General features: G+C 40.9%; 2 protein-coding genes across 8 annotated transcripts in view; both read left to right on the forward strand.

Annotated features, from left to right (window-relative positions):
- Positions 1–17064, forward strand: part of rab11fip3 (RAB11 family interacting protein 3 (class II)) — a 29008-nt gene extending 11944 nt beyond the window's left edge. Inside the window, exons 3-16 of one of the 5 annotated variants that reach the window (XR_008826258.1) lie at positions 193–269; positions 3178–3350; positions 7274–7474; positions 9623–9760; positions 10710–10745; positions 10906–10999; positions 11229–11473; positions 11934–12015; positions 12128–12265; positions 12424–12579; positions 12732–12872; positions 12968–13072; positions 14506–14579; positions 16751–17064. Coding sequence is in view for 3 of the 5 variants with exons in the window: in XM_056365926.1 (XP_056221901.1) it covers positions 193–269; positions 3178–3350; positions 7274–7474; positions 9623–9760; positions 10710–10745; positions 10906–10999; positions 11229–11473; positions 11934–12015; positions 12128–12265; positions 12424–12579; positions 12732–12872; positions 12968–13072; positions 14506–14523 (1604 nt within the window). In the remaining 2 variants the exon portion in view is untranslated. Of the gene's footprint in view, positions 1–192; positions 270–3177; positions 3351–7273; positions 7475–9622; positions 9761–10709; positions 10746–10905; positions 11000–11228; positions 11474–11933; positions 12016–12127; positions 12266–12423; positions 12580–12731; positions 12873–12967 lie in introns of all 5 variants that reach the window. The other 4 variants (XR_008826259.1, XM_056365926.1, XM_056365928.1 and 1 more) reach the window with 4 other exon arrangements.
- A 1296-nt stretch (positions 17065–18360) lies between these two features.
- Positions 18361–25160, forward strand: telo2 (TEL2, telomere maintenance 2, homolog (S. cerevisiae)). 3 transcript variants are annotated; one of them, XM_056365217.1, is made up of 21 exons: positions 18361–18417; positions 18922–19295; positions 19378–19655; positions 19764–19832; positions 20301–20448; positions 20580–20682; positions 20767–20835; positions 20921–21062; positions 21210–21346; positions 21460–21545; positions 21796–21906; positions 22005–22093; positions 22205–22296; positions 22404–22520; positions 22631–22702; positions 22812–22982; positions 23077–23168; positions 23270–23369; positions 23571–23635; positions 23956–24071; positions 24569–25160. In XM_056365217.1, exons 2-21 carry the CDS (start codon positions 18955–18957, stop codon positions 24688–24690), a joined length of 2520 nt encoding a protein of 839 aa, XP_056221192.1. In that variant the 5' UTR covers positions 18361–18417; positions 18922–18954; the 3' UTR covers positions 24691–25160. The 3 variants fall into 3 exon arrangements, 2 of the variants coding, with proteins under 2 accessions (XP_056221192.1, XP_056221191.1); XM_056365216.1 differs by having other exon boundaries at positions 18370–18531; XR_008826199.1 differs by lacking the exons at positions 23571–23635; positions 23956–24071; positions 24569–25160 and having other exon boundaries at positions 18370–18531; positions 22812–22977.
- The last annotated feature ends 925 nt before the right edge of the window (positions 25161–26085 follow it).

Genomic DNA, 26085 nt, shown 5'->3' on the forward strand with positions numbered 1-26085 from the left:
CCCATCGACTTCTGTTGTTTCATATACCTGCTGTCACCTCCCTCTCTTCTCTCTGCATCATGGCTGTTTGTTTGCTCATGGACATTGGTACAATACACACCCATCTTGTGTTTGTTGAGCCTCCTCTGCTGTTTGACTTTATGTGTTTATTCTGCACACATTAAACCAGTCTTCTTCCTCTCATAACTGCAGGTCCGGAGCCACAACTCTACAACGTAAACTACAGCCCCGGGGATGGAGCTGTGGGCTGTCCAGAGGAATACGATGAGGTGAGGCAAAGCTCTTGAGTCTTAGCCTCTCTCTAGTTGTGCATGTGGCCCAGTTGTTGTGGCCTCAGTTCCCACTGTTGCACACAACAGGACAGTGTGAAGGTCACATGCTGACCTCCCCGTGCACTCTCACTCGTCCCACTGTAATTCACTGAGTGGCTTGCAGAGCTATCATTACCACTCTGTGAACGTTCCACAGACTGAACACCCTGGTTTGGCTGACACTAAATAGCATCTGGCAGGCTAGGCTTTTGAGTATTCTTTGACAAATATTGGATTAGCTGGAATGTGCTAGAGTTTTTACATGTGTGTAGCCTTGTGTTTTTACAGTTGTGGTAAGCATATGTGGAATTCCTGTCTCCTCTTGTGCACGCAACTTGTATATTTAACCATCATTGTTGCTGGCCTCTGCAAAATTGAAACGTTTCTGCTATTGTGTGCACATCAAGCACTGTAGCCCTGCGGCTGTTGTTTTAGTGCTGTATATTGCACAGCATTAGCCCCCTCTATTGGTGTAGTGTAGAAGTGCAGGCCCATGTACTTAAGTCAAGAGTGCAAATGGATTCCCACCACTTCATCCCATTTTACTGGTTGCATAAGTTGATAATTCATGCAGCACATGAAGGCCGGCCTTGTTACAACAGACCATTCATATGCTATAATTGATGGAGCACCATCAAGTTGAGGGTCAAATTTAGATAATTGGATTTACTGTAGATGTTAAATGGTCTGTATATTATATCGCATGTGTCCAAATGAGTTAATCAAGAAATAGATCTTCCTCTTCTGTGTGTTCTAATGATGCCTAAATGATGTGTGATACAGCTCAAAGACCTGATGTAAATAGCTGAGTTGCTTTAGATGTTAGACTAATATTAATGTTCAAATACAAATGAGCGTCTGTCCAGGGTAATTTATTTATTTATTTATTTATTTATTTATTTTTAAGTTAAGGTCTAATTTATATAATGTTTGCTTACATATGACTATTTGCAAACTGCTAAGCTTCTTGGTCTTTGTACAGTTTTTGCAATGCAGTTTGGTTCTTACACTTATAAGGTTTTTCATTGAAATATTACATGTATTTCAGTGTTTTCTCTCATGTGCAATTAAGCTGGAAACAAATGAATGAAAACAAATTGATCAGAAAATGGCCACAAGAAAAAACTGAAGGAACATTAGATGCCAGTCCGAAGCAAGACGCTGTTATTTATATATAAAGTATTTTCTACACAAAATATTCTAGTTGCTGTAGCTGCTGTTTGCTGGAACCCGTAAGCAGAGTTCTGGGGAAGTTTCTGTATGTTTGAAGTAGTCGCCACACCTGCGTCCATTGCCTTGTTTTTCCCTTGAGTTTCTGGCAAAAAAAGGGTTCCTCTCTCTCAATGGCTGTGCTGTTCTAGCCCTGTTTGCTTTCAAAACAGGCAAGGTAAGGCTGTTGAGCTGAGGCTGGGAATGAGAGTAAGGCAATGCCCCATCCACCCCATTTTTCCCTTACTAAATATTTTCTACCTTTGCTAACTTTCACATTTCCATCTCACATTTGAATTCATAAATAGAAACATAACTGCATTAATAGTGGCCTTTCCATTTGTTATAACTTATGTCTCTGTAATTGTTGGTATTGGCTCATATTCTGAGCCAATGAGTTTTACAGCTTAACAGCATGTTAGTTTTCTATTGGCACACAGTCATATCGTTATGGCAGGTTGTTGTGATGTACAGTATGGCCCTCATTCACTGTGCTGCCTGAGACATGTAGAACATGGCTTAATGATTTATACTGTCACACTGGGCCGGGAAGTGAAGCTCCCGGGAGCCAGCAAAGATTAAACAGTTATTCAGCTGATCGTGTGCTGTTTTAACTCGGGGCTGAAAGCTGGTAGTAGTTGATTGAGCACTACAGCTGACTTCTGTTACTCTTTGGACTTTGTCTCTGTCTCCACCCCTCTGACCACCCAGCAGAGCTGAACGAGGTGTTACGGTATTTTCCATTTTTCCAACATACTCTCTCTCACTCTCTCTGAGAGTGACGGTGAGGAAGCGTTAGTAGGAGTTATTAGGAGGCTCTCATGGCAGGCCAGCTTTCCTGTCAGTGAGACTGGACAGAGAGAATGGTCCTGGGCATGGTGGATAGCCCTCTGGGCCCTGCGTCTCCTGACACTTCGTTTATAATGGTATGTCCTGCTTTTACGACATGCCTCACCTGTCCTTTCTTCATTACTGCTTTATAGTTCTGATACATGATGATGTGTGTCTAGTGTCAGATGTTCTTTTTTGGCATGTGTCAGTCTGTGGGTTTTGTGTTTAGCATTTGGTATTTAGTGCTGGGCAAGCCTGAGGCTTGCACGTTTTTATCTGAACTTGTTGCTTAGAGGTGTTGATACAGCAGGTTTTCCTTGGAACAGCCATCTGAATCACAGCAGACTGCGTCTCTGAAGTCTGTTTATGCTCTGTGTTTTGTTTGGTTGATGGTGTAATTGGCATCACTACCAACTGGCCAGACCTGAAGATTCAAAACAGACCATCTTTGTAATAGATGCTGTTTTTTGCACTCTTCAAGCTATAGGTTTTTTTTTTTGTTTTTTTTTGTTTTGTTTTTTTTAACTCATAAATGCAAAATAAATTTAGAGTGATGGTAAAAGCTTGTTGAATACTACTTCTTTGTTTGATCATTATTGCTGTATTGGAGCAAAGTTTTCTAAAGCCATGCTATTATTTAAATCCGAAAATACAGTATATGCAGCATTCACTCTAGTGTGTGTGTGTATAGTACGTTCCATTCACATTCATGCCCTGCTTTTACCTTGGTGAATTATTCATATCAGTTTGGATTTGTACTGCTTGATTTACTGCTTGATAAGTAATCTTTGATTTGATTATTCTTGTTCTGTTTCTGTTGCTGCAGCAAAATGAGGTGACCGACAGTGCATACCTGGGCTCCGAGAGCACATACAGTGAGTGTGAAACCTTCACTGATGAGGACACAGGGGCCCTCGTACCCCCTGAGATGCATGAGGATGTGGAGACGGACAGCGGCATCGAGGCCACGCTGCATGACCCTGAAGATGGCGGAAATAGGTCAGTATAAATTTCACACTCAGCCATATACACAATGCCAATTTTGGCCAGTGTGCTCATATTTCCTGGACATATGTCTCCTCTGCCGTGCATTTGGTGATGAGAAAGCTGCTTGTGACCCTGAATGACTTCTGTCATGAATCATCAATTGTAATCCACTTGTCATGAGAACCAGATCAACGTCATAATGCTGTTCGAAATTGCTGCTGGCTACAGAATTTACCGTAAATGTGTGTCAAATCTCCAGCTAAGGGTTAGCCCTGGAGTTGCCCTGCACTGACCTTTCACACAGACCACGTGGTTTACAAGTCTTGTGTGCCCAGTGCTGGATCACTCAGGTTCTATTTGGGTCACCAGACAGGCAGATTAAACGGAAGCAATAGACAGCCACAACCAGTGTCTTGAATTCCTCTAAATACACCAGTGTGTCAGTCAGACATACAGTATGTTACTAATATTTTGTGTTTGGTCTCCTCATTTTTGTCCTTAGTTGTCCTTTTTTAAATGTAGCCGCTCATGTACTCATACACCGTGCACTGTCACGGGCAGTTTGAGGTAACATTTCCCATAGTCACCGGGGACTTTCACTGTTGATGTTTTCTTTGAGGCTGAACAGGAAAAGCTCATTCAGAGATAACTTGAAATGTGAACAGTGTAAGCATGAGAAACCTTGAACACAAAGTCCTTCCACCATTCTTTACCGATGGCAGTACGTCTCGGTGGTTCTTCATTTGTTTGGGCTGAAAAGAGACTGAGAGCCGCTCATCTTCTCTGAATTCTCAGGTTATGGCATAAGCTGTTGATGATTACAGTAAGTGAAATATTTTCAGTGTTTAATGTATGTTCTGGCTTTTTGTCACAGCGATATTCATTTGTCTTATGTTCTTTGGCTTATGGTCGCTTTGGACTGAAGTTGGATTTTTCGATCCTTTTTTGTGTTTGCACTGGAAAAAGCCGAGTTATCCGAGTCGACGTCAGTGCTGCCTGCTTAAAGTTGTCAAAATAGGGAAGGTCATCCTTTTTACTGACTACCTCTGCATTCCAATTGTGTTGCAAATAAGTTGGTGTGATGGGTGTCTCCTACTGACACACAGCTGTCACTCTGTGTCACACATTGGAGTCGGTTTTTCAATAATTAACTGAATTGAAATCATGGCTCTATTTGGTAAAGTGTTGGATTTTAAACCGCTCTGACTCAAAGACAGTATATGTATATTGTGATCAGTTTGAATTACTCTGTGTAGACAGGATTATGGATTGAGTAAACAGTAGTTTTTGACTTATAACTAGGGTGCAAAGGGTCAACAGAAGGGCAAGATGGATGGATCATCCCATCATCATTTTATTACAGCTTCAGTCTTGAAAACATACTGCTTTTGTTTTGGAAAAGTGAACTCTAGTCACTGGAATTTAATTCCAGCGCAAAAGACAAAGTAGTACCACAGTATACTGTATTTGTCACATGTATCATTGATGAGCATAGTAGTGAGTCATTTTGGACCAGCAGGACGGTAACAAACTGTCTCTCTCCATTATTTTCATCAGATAAGAAAGATGAATAGAACTTTTTATATATTTTAGAGTCTAGATCAGACTCTGATCATGTACCGAGTTTCTCTCATTTTCATGGGTTAAAGAAATTTGCTTCTTTATTTCTTATTATTATTATTGTTAAAGGCAAGTAGCTGCTGCAGATGAGGCCCATGTATCTGCACGAGTCTTGTTGATATAGTATTCAGGGCAAACACAAGGGAGGAAATGCAGAACAGTGAGACCTTTGCTGACTGTGTGACCTGTCTCTCCGGCTTGATGACGGATTGGAGTGCTCTGCCTGACATGGATGTGTTTGGACTTCCCATTCCATGATTGAGCCTTGAATTCCAGGAAGTGTTGAGTTAGCTCTTTTTTTGTTTTCCTTTTTTCCCCCTTTCTTTGGCATGGGCTAATCTGATTCTCTCCCTTCCACTCACTCATACCATTGCCACCCTAAATCTAACTGCTGACTGGAAGGCAACACTCACGCTTTATGACTCTATGACCTTCATATCCTCTCACTTCAGCAGTGTGTTTACTAAAAACAAGTAACCTCATTGCTGACTCGCCTCCTAGAATAAAAGAAACCCCACTCTGATTTGTCAGTGACTTATCATGCCGGTGAATATCTGTGAGTGAAGTTGTTTGTATAAAAAATTTGGACATGTTTCTCACTGCCAAACTTTTTAAAGGCATTTTCCAAGTCAAAAACAGTTTGTTATTTAACATTGACTGTGAGTAAGTGAAACAAAAAGGCTAGTAACTAAACTGAGTTTTTTGCAAAGCAGCCTGGTTAACCGACTGAACCCTAGCTGCAGCCTGCAGCCAGATAAGACATAGTCAGAGCTGGAGAATATGCACTGGACTGGGGATTAAGAATCTAACAGGATTAGCCTCCCCCACCCCCCTCTGTTTTACCCCTGTGTCCCTGCACACATTTGGTCCTTGGAAGGTCAGCAGGACTGTCTGTTGGCCGTTGCTTAGCCTCAAATCTGATTAACCCACTCACTCAGTCAACCCTTTCTGGTACAGCCTCAAGTCTTTTCGGTTGCACAGACGATGCACCATCAGTCATGTGGCGCTGTAGATTGGCAGCTCATTAGGACCACAGACGTGGCCGTTTTGAAAGGCCGGACCCTTTTTTTTCTCCAAACAGGAGAGTCTTGGTTTTTATTTTAAATCGGTGTAACCTGTGAAGTTTCAGGATTCCACTCTGGTTGTCTGGGGTTTTAACTCCAGTTGCTCCACGGCTTTCACGCCAGGGCAGTGGAGGGCGTTTAAAGATGCGGTCCCTCTCTTCACCATCCCTCTGTGTGAAGGACCTCAATATGGGGCCAACTAGTAAGAACCTGAGTAAAGGGTAAGTGGCTTCAGAAATGGTTGTTCTACCGTTTAAACGGTTCAGCCGAATGTTTGTTCAGGGTGGTACTGCAGCTGAAACTGCGTTGTTGGCAGATTTAATGAGATGAATAGTTGCCAGAGTTGTTTGCAGAGTTTGACAGATTTTTTGTGCAACAGTAGGTTTTCACACTGTAAATTGAGGTGATGTTTTAGCATTGAATTAGACAGATGGATGCCTTTTTTTCTTTTTTCTTTTTGTAAACAAGCAAAATGGGCTTTGTCATCATGTGCTGAGAAAGCAAATGTTTGTGCTGATTTGGACATCCTCGTCCTGTGTGTGTGTTTTAAGACGTCTAGCATATCCTGCTGGACAACAGGAAAAAGGCTAGCTTTCCTGTTCAACGAACATCAAGGGGTTTAAGCTCTTGTAACACTATCAAATTCACATTGTGTAAGATAAGCAGCCCGTTATGAAAGCTGAAGTCACAGCTCCTGACCCACATCAGACCCCACGAAGGCTCCTCTGACGTGTCTGAAGTGTTGCCATCGTGGTTTTGCATTACCTACGAGGCACAAAACATTTTGTTTCTGCCAAAGCAGCCTTTGGGATTAATGTGAATTAACAGATTACCTTTGAAGACAAGTGATCGTTGAACTTGTCCAGATTGCCGTTCTTCCTGGGGAGGAGATTAATTATACTTGTGTGGGATTTACAGTAGGCTCTAATCATTTCCAGGCTTATGGGTCCCAACACCCCAACCCTCAGCCAGGCTTTTTAGAGCTTGTTACTGAAATACTATTGCATGTGTATATTTTTTGTTTTATTGGAGTCGGAAGATGGGCCTTGTTTGGTTTGGCTGAAATTATGGTTTCTTAAATGGATGGTTATGTAGCTGTTTATAACCGGTTGGTCGTCCATTTTTATTCCATCTAAACATGACATATTTTCCTCTATTTTTGGCTAGGACCTAAAGTTAACTACACTGTTGTCTGTATACACAAGTGAACACACACACTAATACAGTAATCCATTCTTATGTGTCCCTCAGGTTTTCCCTGAACTCTGAGCTCCATAACCACTCCCTGGTGACGGTCATCAGTGGAGAGGAGGAGCACTTTGAGGACTTTGGTGAAAGCAATACCTCAGAGTTGCTACTGGAGAGCAGCGTGGAGGGGACGGAGGGGGAGGCCGACTCTTCTCTCGTGCAGCCCCTGGAGCAGGTCAATGGCTCCTCACTTCTGTCTCCCAGGTACGAGCACGTCTTCGCTGCACTGGGTCGAGTTTTGACTAATTCTGACCAAAACGTATCAAAACATTTTACATTTGTTGTGCTCTATATTTTCAAAAAAGTCCTGATTCCTCCTACGAAATTAGACACCCCAAAGGTTATTTAACTGACGTGAATATTAATACAATTTGCATCAGGCTGTCAAATAACTTTCCTTTTTATCAACCCTTCCTGATAAGAGGTGTGTGACACTGTTACATTCTCAGCTGCATTGTCGAGGCCCAAATGCCTCTATGTACATTCTTCAGAGAAAATGTTTTTTCTTTCAACAAAGCCACTGGGGTCAAACATTGATAAGAGCTATCTGGAGATGTCCTTCACAACCCTGTCTGCCTCCTTTTTCTGATGAAGGGCAAGATTAATGGAGCGAATACAAAGTTCATTCCGGCAGGCTTACTCTCACTCTAGCAAAGAATATTGGAAATGCGGATACTTGGATAAATTCTTATCTAAAACTGCTAAAGACAAAACATTTCTCAGTTAAACTGTTTAAGTCTTAAGGGTGGTGTCTGTCACCAACTGTTCTGGGACAGGCAGAAGGTGGATGTATTGTTGCGTTGAGTTCAAACACATAACAAGCTTTGCCTCTAGGCTGCAGTAGCACAGGCACCGGTTGACGTTAGCAGTGTAAAGACAAACACTGTAATACAGCCAACACATACACTCCTCTTTATGGCACACTTCATTTGTGTTGAAGCACCTGCTGTAGCCTTTTCCCAGTCATCTCTTTCCTCCGTCCTCCTCTGTTTTCATCAGTGACTCTAAGCTGGATAATGCGTAATTCCCACTTGGGTGATATTTCCGTAATTTGCTTTGCCAGGAAGCTCTTAACAGATAACTACCCAGTCTTTTTTTTTTTTTTATCCCATTGACAATATGGAAATAAGCTGATCATTGAAGTACAGCCTCTCTGTTTATTCCTACTGTTTTGTATGAGTAATTGTTATAATAACAGGTAGGCTAACATAGCAAAAAAACTACGTGATTATGTGTAACATGATGTTTGGATATTTACTTGAATGATCCACATTTTGAAAATGATGTCTTCATAGCACAATGTAAAGGATACATTCAAGTAAATAGGATAAATCTAAGAAGATAATAAGGGGAGAATCCTTAAATTATAAATTAATGAAATTATTATGTAATTTTATATTATCACATTTTAAGTTATATTTTTATATTAGAAAAACTCTTTGTGAAAGACTACATCACATACAAGTTGAGCACAGATCTGCCTGCTTGTCAGGGTGAAAAAAAAAATCACACACACACACACACACACACACACAAAAAATAACTGCATCCCACAAACTTCACCCACTCAGTGTGAATGCGTCACCATGTTTTGGAGCCATTCGTGCTCATTGTTGGCGCATGTAGCTGCGCTGCCTACACACACCCCCTTATTTATCAGTCTACATATTACAGAACTTTGTCTACATCACTGCAGCATTTTTTTAACAAAGTCATCCCTCATGCTGTCAGTAGAAAACGGCAACAGTGCATATGACCATAAAGTGACACTCATTCAAAGTCTGCTATGTAACACAGCGTTTCTGCCTACATTAACAAGAACCTGTGCCAGTTTGTTGCATAATTCAGACGTGACTCGCTTCCTGAATGAACAATCAGCTGGTAGAGGTGATGTGAGGAGAGGGTACAAACTCCCAACAATGAAATGAGCAATCATGTGATTAATTTGTGTCATTTTGATTTATTTAAAGAAGTAGTAAGAAGTCTGAAGGTTTCTTTGAAAAGACACCAAGGTTGAATAGAGAAGAATGTTTGGCAGCAGGGGAAAATAAATCTTTCACTGAAGAGAGTTCGACACATTCCTTTTCCCAGAATGTTTTGTTTCTATCCAGAAAACAAATCAAGGCCACACTGCACAGTCTGTTTCACGTCTCCCTCCCACCGAAGCCCTCAAACTTTACTCTTTCAAACTCTTCTGTGGATTTCACTAACACCTCCTGCACCCTCAGAGGTGTCCTGTGCCATCTCAGTGCACTGCACTCCCCCACACCCCGACTCCCCTCCCTCTGTCCCTCCTTCTTGTCCATCACTCACCACTTCCTCCTCCTCTTCCTCCTTGTTTCCTCTTTCCAGTGCACCTGCTCCTCTCCCTGACTGCTTTCAGAGCTTCCTCAGGGAGGAGGCGCTGGACTTTTTCTGTAGCCAGTGTCACAAACAAATAAGTCGTCTCGAGGACCTCTCCACTCGCCTCAATTTCCTAGAGATGACTAGGTAACACATCATTCACAACCCACTCCGACTGTAAGCTGTGTGAATGTGTTTGCAGTGCTGAATAGATACAGTATCGCGCATGTTCTCATGATGTGTGCATGCTGTGTTGGACTAGCAACAACATGGTGTGTGTTTCGTCATGTTAGCATTTAGCATTTATTGATGGAAAAACGCACTTAAGGAATTTCAGTTTTCACTTTTCACAGCCAGTTCCTTCCCATTGTTACCATCTGTGCAAATTATCATTTGTCACTCATGCATAATAAACATTTTTCACATTAATTGATTGATTGATTGTACTTGTTTAGTTAATTTGAATGAGGTTGTAGAGATATGAAATAATAATCCTGGGTATCACAGGTGAGTGGTGTCTATTCCATTACCTTCATGCTTCATTTGAGTTGTTGCAAAATGCCAGCTGGTAGTTGAGTAAAGCTTTTCAAAGAACCTGCTTTTATCAGAACAAACATGCTGATCCAGGATTACTGACCAGTAGCTGTATTACAGAAACTTAGTAACTCTCAAATCCTATTTCCTCTCTTTACGAACTGTGCAACTGCAGAACATAAGATGACTAACTTTTAAAGAATTTAGAAATCTATAAAACTTCGAATTGCCATATAGTTTTGTAAGTTTCTATAATGCAATTTGTTACAGGTCTGTTAAGCAAAACCAATCCTAGATCAGAATTTGTATAGCTTTATTACGCTGCTGTGCTTGTGTTAGATTGCTGTGATGTGTGAATATTTTCTAGAAGTTTTGTGTAAAATCTAGTGATTTACTAGTAAAGTAATAAGACCCCATCATGCCCCTGGATTCCTTAATGGGGCTCTGCTGTCAAAGAGAAGGACTGGGGGTGGATAAGAGGACCATCAGAAGATGGTATCTCTTTCCTCTTTCCTTTTTCTTTTCCTGACCATTTTTCCTGTTGTTCTGTCTCCCTATCCAGCGCTGGTAAGAGGCTGTCCAGCAAGAAAGTAGCAAGGTAAGCAAAATAGTTGCTCTGATTTCAGTAAGCAAGGTCTCGTATTTCTAGTATGATTGTAATAGATAGTTGTGTTTGGCATGAGAAAATGACACTTTATCAAATGTCAACTGGCTCCTGGGAGTTACGTTGTTTTGTTTTTTTTCCTCTCCACGTGCAGACATCTCCTCCAGAACAGCTCCATGACTCTGGACACCATGAGCGACTTAACACGGGACATCCTGGAGCTCGCTGACAATGACATCACAGACAAGGTGACATAGTAAAAATAAACACACCTGCCTCTGCAGCCCTCTGGTTACACACATTCATATGTCTGAGCTGTCAGTTTTCACTTTTTGAAGTAGCTATTAAAGGAAGGAGAAACTTTTCATATTGGCAATTACACAGATACGTCAGTACTGCAACACATCATAGTTGATTACTCTTAACAATACATTTCAAATTTTGTTTTGCTAACCATGAAGGGTTTACTTTTCCCAGGTGCTCCTCCTTGAGCGTCGAGTGGCGGAGCTGGAGAAGGAGTCAGAGGCCTCGGGGGAGCAGCACGCTCGGCTGCGCCAGGAGAACCTTCAGCTGGTGCACCGGGCAAATGCCCTGGAGGAGCAACTGAAGGAGCAGGAGCTCCATGCTGACGAGCAACTACAGCAAGAGACCCGCCGCCACAAGGAGGCCCTGAGCAAGCTGGAGAGGGAGAGGGGGCTGGAGCTGGAAAACCTGCAGGCCAGGTGAGCACATGAGGAAAGACCTGGCTGTTTTTAGAATATCTTATCTATAAATATGTTTACTGTACAACAGATTGCTTTATAATGTGAATAAGATTTGTCCATGCCACCTGGTTTATTTCATTTGTCATCAGATATTCAGATGTTTTTGATACTGGACTCTGTGATCGTTGAAATCTGAGTGTGATTTCCATGATGACTTTTTAGGTTGTGCTTTTTGGTATGTTTATTTTACTTGATTTAATGGTACATTAAAAACACATTTGTTCATGGTGACGCTAGTGGTTGACATAGTGTTTGTTGGAGGAATAGTGCCACCTTCTGGCACATAGCTGCCACTGAACATAAACTGTCTATATGGTACAATATCGTCAACCATTAACAAACAGTGCAGATATAGCAGTTGTTACTTTGTGGTTGCAGTGTTGTTTTTTGATATGAATGTCTTGCACTTGTTTCTCAGGCTGCAGCAAATGGATGAGGAGAACAGTGAGCTGCGGTCCTGTGTTCCTTGTCTACGAGCAAACATCGAGCGACTAGAGGAGGTGAGAGCAATAAAACTTATCTCCGGGTTTGTTTTTCCTTCCTTGGGCTCACACTGTAATCTTTCTCATAAGTTCCATTCCTCAACTTCTGTGTTTTTTTTTTATTTTCCAGGAGAAGAGGAAGCTGCAAGATGAGACAGAAGTCATGTCTGACAGACTTAAGGATGAGACGGAGTCCCGCAGGAAGATGGGTGACAAGCTCAGCCACGAGCGCCACCAGAGCCATAAGGAGAAGGAGTGCACACAGGAGGTGGAACTGCTTTCTCTATGTACAAAATAAACAATGCCCTGTGTATCGAAATATAATACAATACAGTGTAGAGTTACACGGCATGCCCTTTACCCACCATTTTATGCGATTCCTAATGACTTAACTAACTGATGTCTCTTGATCTGTTTCTACCACAGCTAATTGAAGACCTACGTAAACAGCTTGAGCACCTACAGCTGTACAAGTTGGAGGCCGAAGCAAAGAGAGGGCGCTCACCCGGCGCAGGGCTGCAGGAGTATCAGACCCGCACCCGCGAAGCCGAGCTGGAGCAAGAGATCAAACGACTCAAACAGGTAGGTTTTCCTCATTTCTCTGACTCCTCACTCGATTTTTGTAGCGTTTTCTCATTCCATCACTCGGACCAGACTGTTGTGACATAGAAGAATGATTTAACACTTGGCCTGCAGTCTATTATGATGCATTACATTTGACTTGACCTCTCCAGGACAACCGCAGCTTGAAGGAGCAGAATGACGAGTTAAACGGCCAGATCATCAACCTGAGCATCCAGGGAGCCAAGAACCTGATGTCGGCCTCATTCTCCGACTCCCTGGCAGCTGAGATCAACTCTGTGTCTCGCGCAGAGGTGTGTTTAGAAAACAAGAAGGTTTTACAACATCGTCACGACCAGTTTACCTTTTTATTTGAATTCTCCACTGACTTCTGTTTCTCTGTGTCCAGCTGATGGAGGCTATCCACAAGCAGGAGGAGATCAACTACAGACTCCAGGACTACATCGACAAAATCATCGTGGCCATCATGGAGTCCAACCCCTCCATCCTAGAGGTCAAATAGACACCATGCAGCCAGAGAGCCACTTGGAGTGACTCCTCAGGCTGTTAAATAATATTCCAGACTTGGCTAAAAGAAAACTACCAAGAGAGGATGTAAAAATATTCAGACATAATTTTGGTAGAAAAAAAATACAACAACGCACTCAAGTTACCCCCCACCCCACCCCACCTACCCCACCAAAAGAAAAAAAACAAAAAAAGGAAAAATTTAAGATTTTTAACAAGTCCATGGCTGTCAGTGAAAAATAAGCTATTTTCAGTTAGATATCCCCTGAGTCTGTACTTATTTGTGAGTGGTAAGTGTTAACCCTCCACAAAACACTTGGGTTCTGGTGACTTCCATGTATTTGGCTAGAGGGACCTGAGTCACCCCCCCCCCCCGTGAGAATGTGTAAATGTGTGCAAGAGGTCAGTATCATTCGGAGTAGAAATCTACCCCATCCCTTTCCCAAAACAAAGTGTCAATGTTTGATTGAGCTTAAAAAAAAAATCAAATAAACAACGATCAGACAATTATACCTAAAGGCCTTAAATGAAAGGTGATCAAAGGATACATTCATTCTGCGTACCATACATGCCTCAGTGCAGTCGGTGGGCTGTGACGTCCTGATCCAAGCTGAGTCGTGTTTTAATCACACGAGAGAAAGCCGTATGAAGCTTTGGTCAGGAAAGAGACAAGTAAACTTTGTCTTTAATAAGTTAAAAACTTGCTGTGCTGCCTATCAGGCCCTATAACAGTGTGTTGTGTCCTTTGACCAAGTTCAACTGTCTTTCCAGTGAACCCAAGTGAGGGACATTTCTAGGAGTTGAGGATGAGAAATGCCCGGAGGGTTGTGTGTGTGTGTGTGTGTGTGTGTGTGTGTGTGTGTGTGTGTGTGTGTGTGTGTGTGTGTATGTGAGGTGTTTGAATTTTTTTTTTTTTTTTTTTTTTTTTGCTCTGTGTTACTTAAAAGGTTTTGAAAAAGCTAGGTGACACTAGAAGACGTAACAAGAATGACACAGTCGATCTTGTTAAAGTCTCAGTCTCCCAAATGAAGGAACCGGCTGGTTTATAATGTGCTTCATCTCATTTATTTTTACAATGAAACAGGGTCCCGGTGCTCAGGTGGGCTGGAGACCTCAAGTGGAAAAATCACTACATTTCCCATCACTCCCTGGCACAAACGTTAGATAACTCAAACTTATCTCACTAAATGTAGACTGACTGACTGTAACCGACAAACTATAACCACCTCGTCACTTTGTAAAATCTCCAGACACTTGAATTAAGCATGAAGGGAAACTGATGAGTGATTCTGGGAATTGTAGTTTTATTTTTCTAAGTACAGCCCACCTGATCCCAGTGTTCTCTTGCTGAGTGAAAGTGACAGAGAGCAAGCTGATTCAGGTTACCAACCTTTTTTTTTTTTTCTCTTTGCTGCACAGGTGATGTATGGTCAGTAAAAATGACACTCGGGAGGTTGTATGTGAAGAATCAAATGGTTGTACTTTGCACTAAGGTTTGTTTTGATTTCTTTATTGTTGTTGTTGATAAAACTGTTGATTGTGAAGGGATCAAATGTAAAATTGAAGATATTTTGAAGCCCGTACGAAGATGATAGCACGTTGGATTTGTTGCTACAGACAGACGCAGCAGCAAAGTTGGGGCTGGTGTGTGCTGCAGAAATCCCACTCATGCTTAAGAAGAAAAAACACATCACACTATTCTTACTGTCATGTTCAATCGGAAATATTCAAGAATACTACAAAAAAAAACTCTTAAGATTAGTTTTCATTTAAATACTGTATTTTTTCAGCCATCAGGATTTCATCTGAGCTTTTTCCCTGGATTTTGGCCAGTTTTATTTTTCCAGAACTGATCTGCATAATATTGAAGAGAGATGGCAGACTTTGGTAGCAATAATGCTTGGCAGGAAAGTGGACATTGGTGGAAGGCAGATGAAACGAACCTGCTCTTTATTTCCTCTGCTGAAGCAACATCTGCGTTTTCAAAGACTGATTTTTTGAACTGATGCCGTGTTTATCGGTACTGTGCAGCGTCAGTGCTTTTGGACATTTCTTTCTGACTCAGAAACTGAACTTAAGTGTCGGATTAACCCGCCAGATATCTTGAAGGATTTATAGTCGAAGTCGGGGAGGTTGTTTTCTTTTTGTCCAAACAGCACGGCGTTCTGCACCAGTATCTTAAGAAGAATTCCTATTTTTCACCCTGTTTAATCCCCTCTAAATCTTATCTCACTGCTCTTCTTCACCTGCCACTCCATGGAAAAATGGCCTTGGATGTAAATGACTTGTACATGTAAAGTTTTTTCTACACTCATTCTAGATTCTAGGTATTTTTATAGCCAGAAAAGAAAAGAACATTTCTTTTTCTTGTCTTAAGCTGAGAGACAGCTGCCTGTATTCTTCTCTAGCATGTAGCGTGTACAGTATCTGTTTTGGGTTTTTTTTGTTCATTTTTTTTTTTAATTTTAAATCACATGCAGATATTTATTCATCATTCAACACAAACAGCAACTCACACTCTGTGACCTGTTCTGCTGAAACTATATTTGTACATTTTTGAATTCACAAGGGGAGATCACTAATTCACAGTGAATGAATCTGTGGGAGAATCTATTGAATTAAGACACATTTAAAGCAAAGGTGTGTTGTCCTTGGGTGAGTCTCCATTATGTGAAACAGCTTGAATATGAGCTGCTCAGACTGGTCGTTGTTGAGGTTGTCGCACTCTTCCATAATGCTGAGGTGGCTTTGACCTGTTCAGGGTTGTGATTTTTAGATCTATGGCAGAGTCTGCAGTTTCTACTGTTGTCTTCCCAGATGGAGTCAGGTACTGCATGGAAACACAGATTCTTATTGTATATCTCTGATTCAGTTGTTTGACATATGTTTTGAATGACAAATCATATGCTATAATATCCATCAGTGGAGTTCTAGGTTGTGACACCTCATAATATCAGCACGACACCTAAAAACTCATATCTAGGCTTGCTGAGCTCAGCATCCTGCCTTTTTAGTGTAATGCGAAGTTTACCCCAACAGATTTAATGCTTTATTCTTTAGAGTAATGAGTCATTTATGCTTTATAACGAGGAAACAGGATGACACCTGAACACAATGGGTTATATTACAGTTAATTCTCTCCTTGCATCACATTTTATTGTCAGCTTTTGACAGATAGTTTGAGGACTAACACGACTGGCAACAGAATAACTAGATGACAGGTGAGACTACAGAGCTGATAAAACATTCCCTCTTAGCAGAGCTGAAGGTGTTTGCACTTTAAACAAATCCAATTTCTCCATTTTAACTCCTGCTTTCAAAATGACCAAAGACAGACATTTGAACCTAAACTGATCATTTTCTCTATCAGGGTCCGTGATAACGCTTTTGGTTATAGCCTGTACTGTTCTAATAAACCACAAATTGACAGATTCTCAGCTTGCCCTGAAAGAAAAAAGAAACTGGCCTGCTAGTCTAACACTGTGCCTCTGTGTCTCAAACTTTGCCTCTAAACTAACCTGATGATGAGCCCTGGGAAAAGCACTGACCACATGACTGTCAGTTTGTTAAATTATAGAGATGAAACCTGTAAATATGAATTGTCATTTTTGTGAATTTATTTTCTCTCTCTCTCTCTCTCTCTCTCTCTCACGCTCACTTCCAGTGTCCAAAGAAAGTTTGCTCAAGGCACAAACATCACTACTGGAGTAGTGCATGGCTTGCCATTATGTGACATGGGAAGATAAAAAGAGAATATTGTAGAAAAGAGAAATTGTAAAAGTTAAATTTATTCCTATTTTCAAAAATAAATGTATAAATTATAACAGTATTGGTTACAGCTGTATATTATTTTTGAAGATCCCCAAATGATCTAATCCTAATTGTTACTGGGGAAATATAATTTCTGTCATTGTAAAAAGAGAAAATTTAAAGGTAAGCAGTGAAAGTAAGATTAGAAAAATAAATGGAATAAAAGGACCCTGTGTTGGTTGTCATGTTTTTTTGCAAGTATATCCATTTTACCATGTGTTTGCTTATTCTGCACACGTACTTAATATATGTTGGAGTTTTCCGCAGAAAACAAGCTCACTCTTAAACCATACACATTATTTACACAATTAATTTGACAGAAGAAAAGTTAAGGCGTTAACCCCATTCCTTCACTGTGACTGGCAGGATCTCACATGGTCATTTCAGGTTTCAAGTTTTGTTTTGAAGGATTTGAGTACGGTATGGTACTTTTTCTCAGGAATGTGTAAACTGACCATCACTAAGGTCAGAGCCTTGAGGTTCGTTCAGGTGCGTTTTGAATATCTTCATCTCCAGATGCCTGTTCCTTCTTCCTCTAACCCATAGATCTCCAATCACTCTTTGTATGTTTTTGTCTCCAGTGTCTGATCAACATTATGTTAAGTACCAGACCTTGAAGGAAGGTGTGAAGCCCATTTGTCTCCTAATAGTAACCATGTAAGTGTAGGTGTGCAATAAAATCAACTCATACTTGATTTGTGTCTTGAATCAGTGGGGGCCCATTTGTGTTAATCAGTATTCAGTTGGTAAATGAATAACCAAAAGACACACAACAACATAATAATAATAATAATAATAATAATAATAACATGGAAAAAGCAATGGAAAACAAATTGTGTATATAATAACTCATACAATGGATTAATTGGTGTTGAATAATAAAATATTTAGACACAATTATATTTATAAAAAGGACATAAGAGTAAAAGTTCTGGTTTTATATTTGTTTACAGTTTACTACAGTGGTCCAAGAGGTCAGATTTAAACTACTGTTCAATTTTTTTTCAGATGTTACAGATGCTGTCACCTAAGTCACACAATGGTCTCTTATGATGCTGGACCAGTATAATTACTATGAAATGTGATGTTTAGCTCATATTACTCTTGAGAAAACTTGATGTCAGATGCTGAAACCACTTCAATTAAAGGCTGTAATGTAACCCGCAAATTGTATTATTATTTTCACTATCAATCAGTTTAATCTAATATTATTCTTGAACTACTCACATATGTATGCTTACATGCCGGTTTTTATTTTAAGTCATCGGCTTGCACTTTTTTAATTGATTAATTCGCCGATTAGTTCATTTGTTAATCGATGTAGAAAGTTATACACTGGGTATGACATCACGAGCACCCAGAAGTGTTGCAAAACGTTACGTTACGTTTCCTTCTTGAATGCGGCACCAGGGCAGACTGTCCCCGGAACCTTACGTCGCCGTCTTGCTCACCACGAACGTATTTTGACGGAGCACAAGCAAAACGAAGCGACAGCGCGGGCTGTCATAACGTGAACTGACAGTAGGAATTGTAAATTTCTCCTCGAAAAGAAATGTTTTAATGTCACAATGGCTGTAAATTGTGTCCGCAGTCGTCATGTAAATTACTGTTGTCTCGTTTAATCAAAAGTCTCAGGTGCGTATCACTTTTGACGGACTAGCGGCTTAAGCTAATTCCAATGTAGATGCATGTTTATTTATTTATGTTTATTCTGTATTGTGAAACCTTTCTTCGATGATAACGATCCCCTGCACTCAATGACTGTTAGCTACAGGATCGATAGATAGACTTTAACTCAGACTTAGACTTAAGTTAGACTTAATTCTACTCAGCACGAGTGAAGGTCCAAAAGGTTTTGCTGTGATATACTGATATCAGTTGTAGCTTTATTGCATTTTAGAAATTGTCTAAATGAAATAATGGTTATTCATTATAGGAGACTAATTTTGTTGTGTGGAGATGGATGCCTTCACAGAAACGTCATTGCTGTTTTGGGGTAAAGTGTCCCTTTAATTTTTTGTCTAGGATGTAAAGCCACCAGTTAATAACTTTTTCAAAATGGAATCACTCACCCCTTACACTGAGGTCCGTCTGATGGTGGCCCAGTGCTTCCGGACACTCACTACATCCACAGATGACAAAGACATTATTGCTGCTCTTCAAACACTCCACTCTTACTTGGATGAAGGACCCGAGAGCACACCCACTTCAGTTCAGCGGGCTGAATTCAGAAGAGCTCACTACACCCGCACCCTTCAGTTCCTTGTCAGCAACATCCAGGCAGACTGGTTGCACAAACTCACAGCAGCCCAGCGCACAGAGTTATGGGGTGGCCTGTTCCTCCACGGACCTCCAGAGCAGGCTCTGCTGGTGCTGATGGAGGGAATAGGAGCGCTGAGGTTGGTGCGGCTGGAAGAGGGATGTGAAGCATGTTTATCATTTTGTCCATTCATTAATTACTATGTTGTCTCTTTTCTGCAGACCCAGCACGAATCTGGTTTACCTGGTCAGCATCACTGAGAAGTTCCTTCAGAGTGGTCGCCTCGCTGACCTGCTGTGGTCATACTGTCTGGAGGCAGCTCCCTCTGACTCCCCTCAGCTCCGAGAGACTCTCCTGGGGCGTATAGTGGCGCTGCCGGACCTCACCGCCAACAGGTTACATCCCAACAACAAGCCCCTCTTTCTTCCTCAGCAGTACTACCCGTTACTTGCCACAGAGATGCTCACTGCCCTGGAGCGGACCTGCAAGGCCCTGAAAGGTGAGGGAACATCTGTCAAGCACTTAGCAATAATGAGAGATTTCATAAAAATGTGTTATGTGTCAGGATAAACTGTCATTTCTGTAATTGTTTGTTTGTGTGTGACAGATGGAACAGACTGTTCCTTAACTTTTGTGGCTCAGACTCTAGGAAAAGTGTGTATCCAGGGACATAGCGGTGAGTTTATTTACTGTGTGTATGAAAAGTTTCTATATTGCTTCTCCTCTCATAGTTTTCCCACATTCACACAGCAAGCCTCTTGGTCTATGGGTAGCTCCATTATTCAGTAAATTTATAAATAACAATTTTGTTAATTGTTTAAAGTATTGATCAAAGAAATTTTATAGCTTTTGTCTGTTTTACATGGTCTATTGTCCATGAAATACTATTGTCCATGAAATTCAATTCACCGGTAAGAAAATAAGGAATTGATAAACTTTCAGGGACTGTTGACAGCTGATTATGGTGAAATATAGTCATACCAAATATTTCTTGGCTCTTCAAGTTTATTATCATTCATACATAAATAATATTTTTCTTTCACTAGTTGTATAGGAAATAAATTGACCCTTGGTTATTTATTGCAGCATCCATAGTGACACAGAATCCCTTAAATCGTCCTTTGGCTTTTTCTTCCTCTTGTAGATGTTGTCCTGGCAGTTATGGCTCCTCAGCTGTCTGCCTCCACACGCTCAGACATGGTGTGGCAGAGGGTTTGCTGGAAGCTGCTGGAGAATGTTCCACAGCGATGGATAGAGAGCGTACTCACTGGATTGGTGCAGGCTGTCAGGGGGTAAGGTGGTTATAGCTTCAGTCAGGCTGGGAAGGTCATACTCATTTAAACAGACATCTGTTTATCTGGACACTAGCGGTCAATTCTCTGTCAGCCCATAATTAACCACGTCTCTTGCCTCTTTTTTCCAGGCCTGAGGCCTTGGGACGGATTATTGGGAATCTAGTGTTAACAAATAAAAAGGCCCAGTTTGTCATCACTCATAAACTGCTGTTACTACAGTATAAGTATAAAGTAAGAAGATAACTTGCAGCCTTACAGTAAATCATATGTGTATTTTGAAAATATCATATGAAGTATGTGTTTTTTCTTTGCCAGACTCAAGTCTTGAGAATAGTTCTGGGTTACCTCGCAGCAGACAGAGAGCGAAGGCCACTACTAATACAGGTGAGTTTATGGTATGTGCAGCAGCCTAATGATATCATGTTAAATGCATTATGCTCATATTACATGTATTTGTGTATGTTTTCAGGTGTTACGGTCTGTGTCCCAGGCCTGGGCTAACCCCAGTGCAGTGAAACACACACCTCTAGAGCAGCAGGTGTATGTTAGCAAGGCCTTACTGCTGAGTGTGAGCCTGCTGAGAGACTCTGAGCTTCAGGAGCTACGCTCAGGTACGATTCTGGCAACTTGTGTTGTGTATCATTCATCTCCAAACACAAGTTACTAGGTTTTCACTTAGTAGCAGCAGCAACCGTAATGCAATCATATAAACTGAAGGAGATTGTTGCTTAACTCAGCTCTCCTCTTCCTCTTCTCAGAGTTACTTCAGTGTATGTTGGGTGGCATGCAGAGCCACCTGGACAGCAGTGTGGTGCATATCAGGCGTTTGGGCATGGTGGTGGGAGAGTGCCTGAGCTCTCGCATGGATATCAATGGAACTAAGCTCAAATTTGAGGTACAGTCAATGTGTAATTACTAGTCAGAGCAGTTAGCTCCAAAACATTTGATGAATGACTTCACTGAAATGCCATTATTTTACCTGATTTTGCGCGTTGTGTTGTGTTGCAGTACGATCAGGATGAGGAAACTCAAGAGCTGCTTTCTCTCATGACCCCTGTCACTAGTGATGAACCAGAGCCTGAGCCTGTAGAAGGGTAGGTGTTAAACATCACTTCAAGATTTGGAAGCTTGGCCCATTGATCAATTTATTTAAGTGATGAGAACATGAGGTCCACTCTCTTCAATGTTCCCCAGAAGGTGATACGCTTTAATGCACTGTGCCGACGATTATGAATGTTGACGTATTGTCTTTAAAAAAGGGAAATGAGAAATTATTCCATCACTGTGTTGCAGTTTGCTCACCTGAAATTGTTCCAAAAATTTGAAAAAATCTGTCATCTTCAGAGTTGATCGTCCTCAAGAGACCAATGAAGTGACTCCATCTACTCAGAATGTAACATCTCAAAATAAATCAGGACCTCAGCCAAAAACTGATCCAGAGTCTGACCTGGATAGGTGAGTATAAATAAGGTTTTGAAGTATTTGTCATTTTTGTTTAGCATTGGAGGGATTATTGAGGTGTATTGTTGACCACGAGTCTTTTATCGATCCAGTGATGATGAGCTCACTCCGTACGATATGTCTGGAGATCAGGAGATCAGTCAAGCATCCCCACCTCGCTACCTACGCGACTGTCTGGAAAGTACGGCTTCACAGATCTAATCTCTTCAATTTAAGTGATCTTATCTAATGCAGTTGTTTTTAAGTGTTGTGTGACTAACTCCAGTGTTTTATTATCTTATAACCCATCCAGATTTAATATCGTCAGAGGACCCGATGCGTGTGGAGCTCAGTTTGAGAGTTGCTGAGGGTTTGGTGAGGAAGAACGTTTTTGCAACCAGAGAAGTATGACACCAACACCAAAACATTCCAGTATTTTATTCTTCTTAAAGCAAATATTACAGACCATTTCTCACATTATGATTCATATTTATTTGTTATGCCATTTTCAGATCAGTGTCCAGCTGACCAAAGTGCTTCTTCACATGGAGGATAAATACAGCATTAATGGCTTCCTGAGTCTCAGACAGGCAACTATGGTGGCTCTCACTGCCACTGACTGTATCCCTGTATGATCTTCCACCTCAGTTTCAGCACTGTGTACCTTTTCCTGTTCAAAATTACTGTTCAAAAATCCATTCTGTCTTTTTTCACAATGTCTATTTATGCTCTTTGATAGGTGACTCAGTATTTGACTGCAGAGTTTTACTCCTTGAACTACAGTCTTCGCCAGCGACTGGATATCTTGGAGGTGAAAACAACAGCAGTATTTTCACCAAATAAATGTATTGATTGATTTGATCTCTTTTAATCATTGCCACAAGTGTATTCATGAAGCTGTTCTTGTTTTGTTTTATTAGGTCCTTGCTCTGGCAGCTCAGGAACTCTCTAAACCAATCACTGAAAAGAGAGATCCATCCACTGGCACTGCTGCCAGTACTGATTTGACTGCATACCCTGGTGACAACCCTGTCCACTGGCGACAAGTAGTAGAGAAGCGGATTCAAAGCAAGACCAAACGCCTCAGTAAGGTACTTACAGTAGACAGACATTTTCTTCTGCCATGTCAGTGTTTGAGTGAAGGCTTAATCCTGAGCTCTACATTGATATCTCTCATTGCTACAGGGTCTCACACAACCTCCAGCTACGGCCACCCCTAACCGTTATGCGCCAGTTGCCGGACACTTCTTTTTTCCACTGCTCAGGAATTATGACAAGTAAGTGTTTTCTTTTCTGCAAATTCAAAAGATCAACATTCATAGTTTTTATGCTTAAGTGTACACCTTTTAAAACATGAAATTTAATATTTTTCTGCTAGGCCTGAAGTGACCTTTGACCTGTTGGGCAGTGATCACCTGGTACTGGGAAGGTTGATCCACACCTTGGGTCTCTTCATGCATCTGGCAGTCAACGCACCGGTAGTTTTATTCAGCTGTCCATGCTGACCTGATTATGTGTATATGTGTATATATGTGTGTGTGTATATACATGTGTATATATATATATATATATATATATGTGTGTGTGTGTGTGTATAATTAATATATGTATTTATATTTCAATATATCAGTATATTGTGATATTACAATAAGCTAACCACATGTGCTATTGTACTTCAGATAGCTGCACAGATGGGTCGGGCTTTGCTGGATTTTGTGTGGGCAGTACGCTACCATGTTGACCAGTGAGTATAATGCATGTGTTTTTCTCAGTGTGAATTGATTTTTTGACTGTGAATCTGAAGAGGACTCTTGTGGCCATTAACAACACAGTAGTGTAGTATTCCTGCCACTAACCAGGCTTTTTACCATCAACATTAATTAGGTTACTGTATGTTTATGGTTGCATTCCTTTCCTAGCAACTTGTTTCATCACTTGGCCACTCTAGAATTACCACATTCTGAAAAAAAAATAACAGTAGAGCAGGCGATAAGGTGTGGACGGGCTGTTTGTCATTGTCTTATTTCAATCTGAGCTGTAACCTGAAATATGTCTGTGTTAAAGGATGGTGAGAAGAGGCGTCCTCTTCGCTGTCTGCTCTGTGTTTCTGAGCATGCCCAGTCAAAACCTGCTGTTGGACCTCAGCGATCAGCTGTTTGAGACCAGAACCTGGCTGGCAGGTAAAAAAAAAAAAATCTCTGCTGGCAACAAAGGTGAAATGAGAAATCTGTCCTTTTCTTCATGGAACCTTGACATAGAAGTAATTGGATTTTAAGGGCTGTAGATACATTTGATTTAAGTCTCTATTTATAAAGTGAGTCAGGCAGAGCATTTGTTCAAGCTCTAAGTTATTACAGGATAACAATTTTAGTCATTAGTGTTTCATTTAGAATCTATGCATGAATAAAGCAAATAGTTTGTATGTTACTAATAATAGATTAACACTAAAACACATGTTTCTTGTAAATGGGCTCGCACCTGCATAATGTAATTCTGTCAGGCATGTCCCTGCATTTGCACATATCCATGGACACACAAACACACACAGCACACCCATACACAGCTGGGCCGAATATTTCTGGGAAGTAGATGAGAAACCAGGATGTCCTGTCCTACACAGAGTGTCCGTGACGCGATTGGCTCATCAACTCATCAGTTGTTTTGTTTGTGTTCACAGATGTGGCTGAAGGAGACCCAGATTCAGATTGCCGGAGTCTGGCAGTACAGAGTCTGGTGCTGCTGGATAAGAGCCTGAAGAAACAGCTACAAGATCCACAAACACTTAGTCTGGAATCATGAGCATAGCATCAAGAATGAACAATGAAATACTGTATGTCTCTGTGATGTGGGGTCGGCTTTACCGTACCTCCACCTACGCACTGGCGTGCACAGAGCCTGGAGACTAGAGTTTGGAGGTCGATGGAAATGACGTGCCGGATATTTGCTGGCAGGGGGTCTGGCCTGGTGGTAATGGATGATCCGGACACTGAAGGATGTCGTTTCAGCTCAAGAGCTGCTTGTTGCAGGTGCTGCAGAAAATTTTTCATATCCGGGAACACACAGTCAACCAGAGGAAAGAAGGGCGCACGTCATCTCACACATTTCTTAATGTATTTCTGCATACCTAAATCATGCACACACACACACATTTCAATATACTTATTGTTTAGATGCACATATTGTGTATAATTCATGAAGCAGATAAAATATTAATTGAATGGAGAATAGAATGCCATTTTTGTCCACCAATAAAAGGTACTTCATGAGGATATCCTTTTCACCCTCTTTCCTGTACTGGCACATCTCTCCATACTGTGGTTGTTTGTTTGCAAAGGACATCCTGTGAATATTCACGTGCACACATTCACAATAATGGAAATACTACTACAACTTCCCCTTGAGACATAAATGAAATGTGTGTGTTCATCTCTATGTTCCCAAACAATGATTTACAATTACCAACTACAGAATTGTCTGTGAACATCACTGTACAAGCTCAAAATCATTTGGACCCTAATTTAAAAAAAAAAAAGGGTGTAGTCATAAGCATGACTTACCATTTCTTGCTGGTTGTGGGGGGCCATAAGGTGTGGTTCTGGCCTGAGGTGGATTCTGGTATCCCTTTGAAAAAAAATTATATTAAATAAAATGAATTTCCATTGCAGGGCGAACAAGGACATTTTAAGCAGCTCTTCACAATACAATATTGAAAATATTTTTACTTAAAATTTGTTCAAGCACAAACACCAAAGGTGATATTTAAAAGTAAGGCTAACAAAAGTTAAAATTTTTAAGGAGGTTTTATTTCTTAGAAATGAATAGTGTGTTTCCAAGTACAGTGTACGCCTGATAGTATGCATGTACGTGCAAGTGCTTATAACCAGTATATTTGTATATACAAATGAAGAATTCAGTTTTGGCCCAGCAGCTTCTCATACAACTGACTAAAGCTGAGTGACACACATTAGTATTGTGCGACGATGTGGATAATAACAAACTCAGAAATACGTTTGAGCACAGATTTAAGTTTGCTCAGGTCATGTTATTATTTGCTCAAAGATATTTTTTCTTCAAAATATAATTAGTTTGTTTGCAAAATGTATTTGTGCTCAGAAAGTCCCCTTGTGCGCTCAGGAATGAGACAAAAATAAGTCAATTTTACAGTGATTACTATTAAATGTATGTTTAGAATAT

The sequence above is a fragment of the Seriola aureovittata genome, chromosome 21 (genome assembly GCF_021018895.1).
Source record: "Seriola aureovittata isolate HTS-2021-v1 ecotype China chromosome 21, ASM2101889v1, whole genome shotgun sequence".
Lineage (NCBI taxonomy): Eukaryota > Metazoa > Chordata > Actinopteri > Carangiformes > Carangidae > Seriola > Seriola aureovittata.

Coding starts and splice junctions, on each gene's coding strand:
- telo2 (XM_056365217.1), top strand. CDS start 18,955: ATGGAATCACTCACCCCTTACACTGAGGTCCGTCTGATGGTGGCCCAG. Junction 22,094..22,204: donor CCTACGCGACTGTCTGGAAA/GTACGGCTTCAC, acceptor TAACCCATCCAG/ATTTAATATCGTCAGAGGAC. Junction 23,370..23,570: donor ATCTGGCAGTCAACGCACCG/GTAGTTTTATTC, acceptor ATTGTACTTCAG/ATAGCTGCACAGATGGGTCG.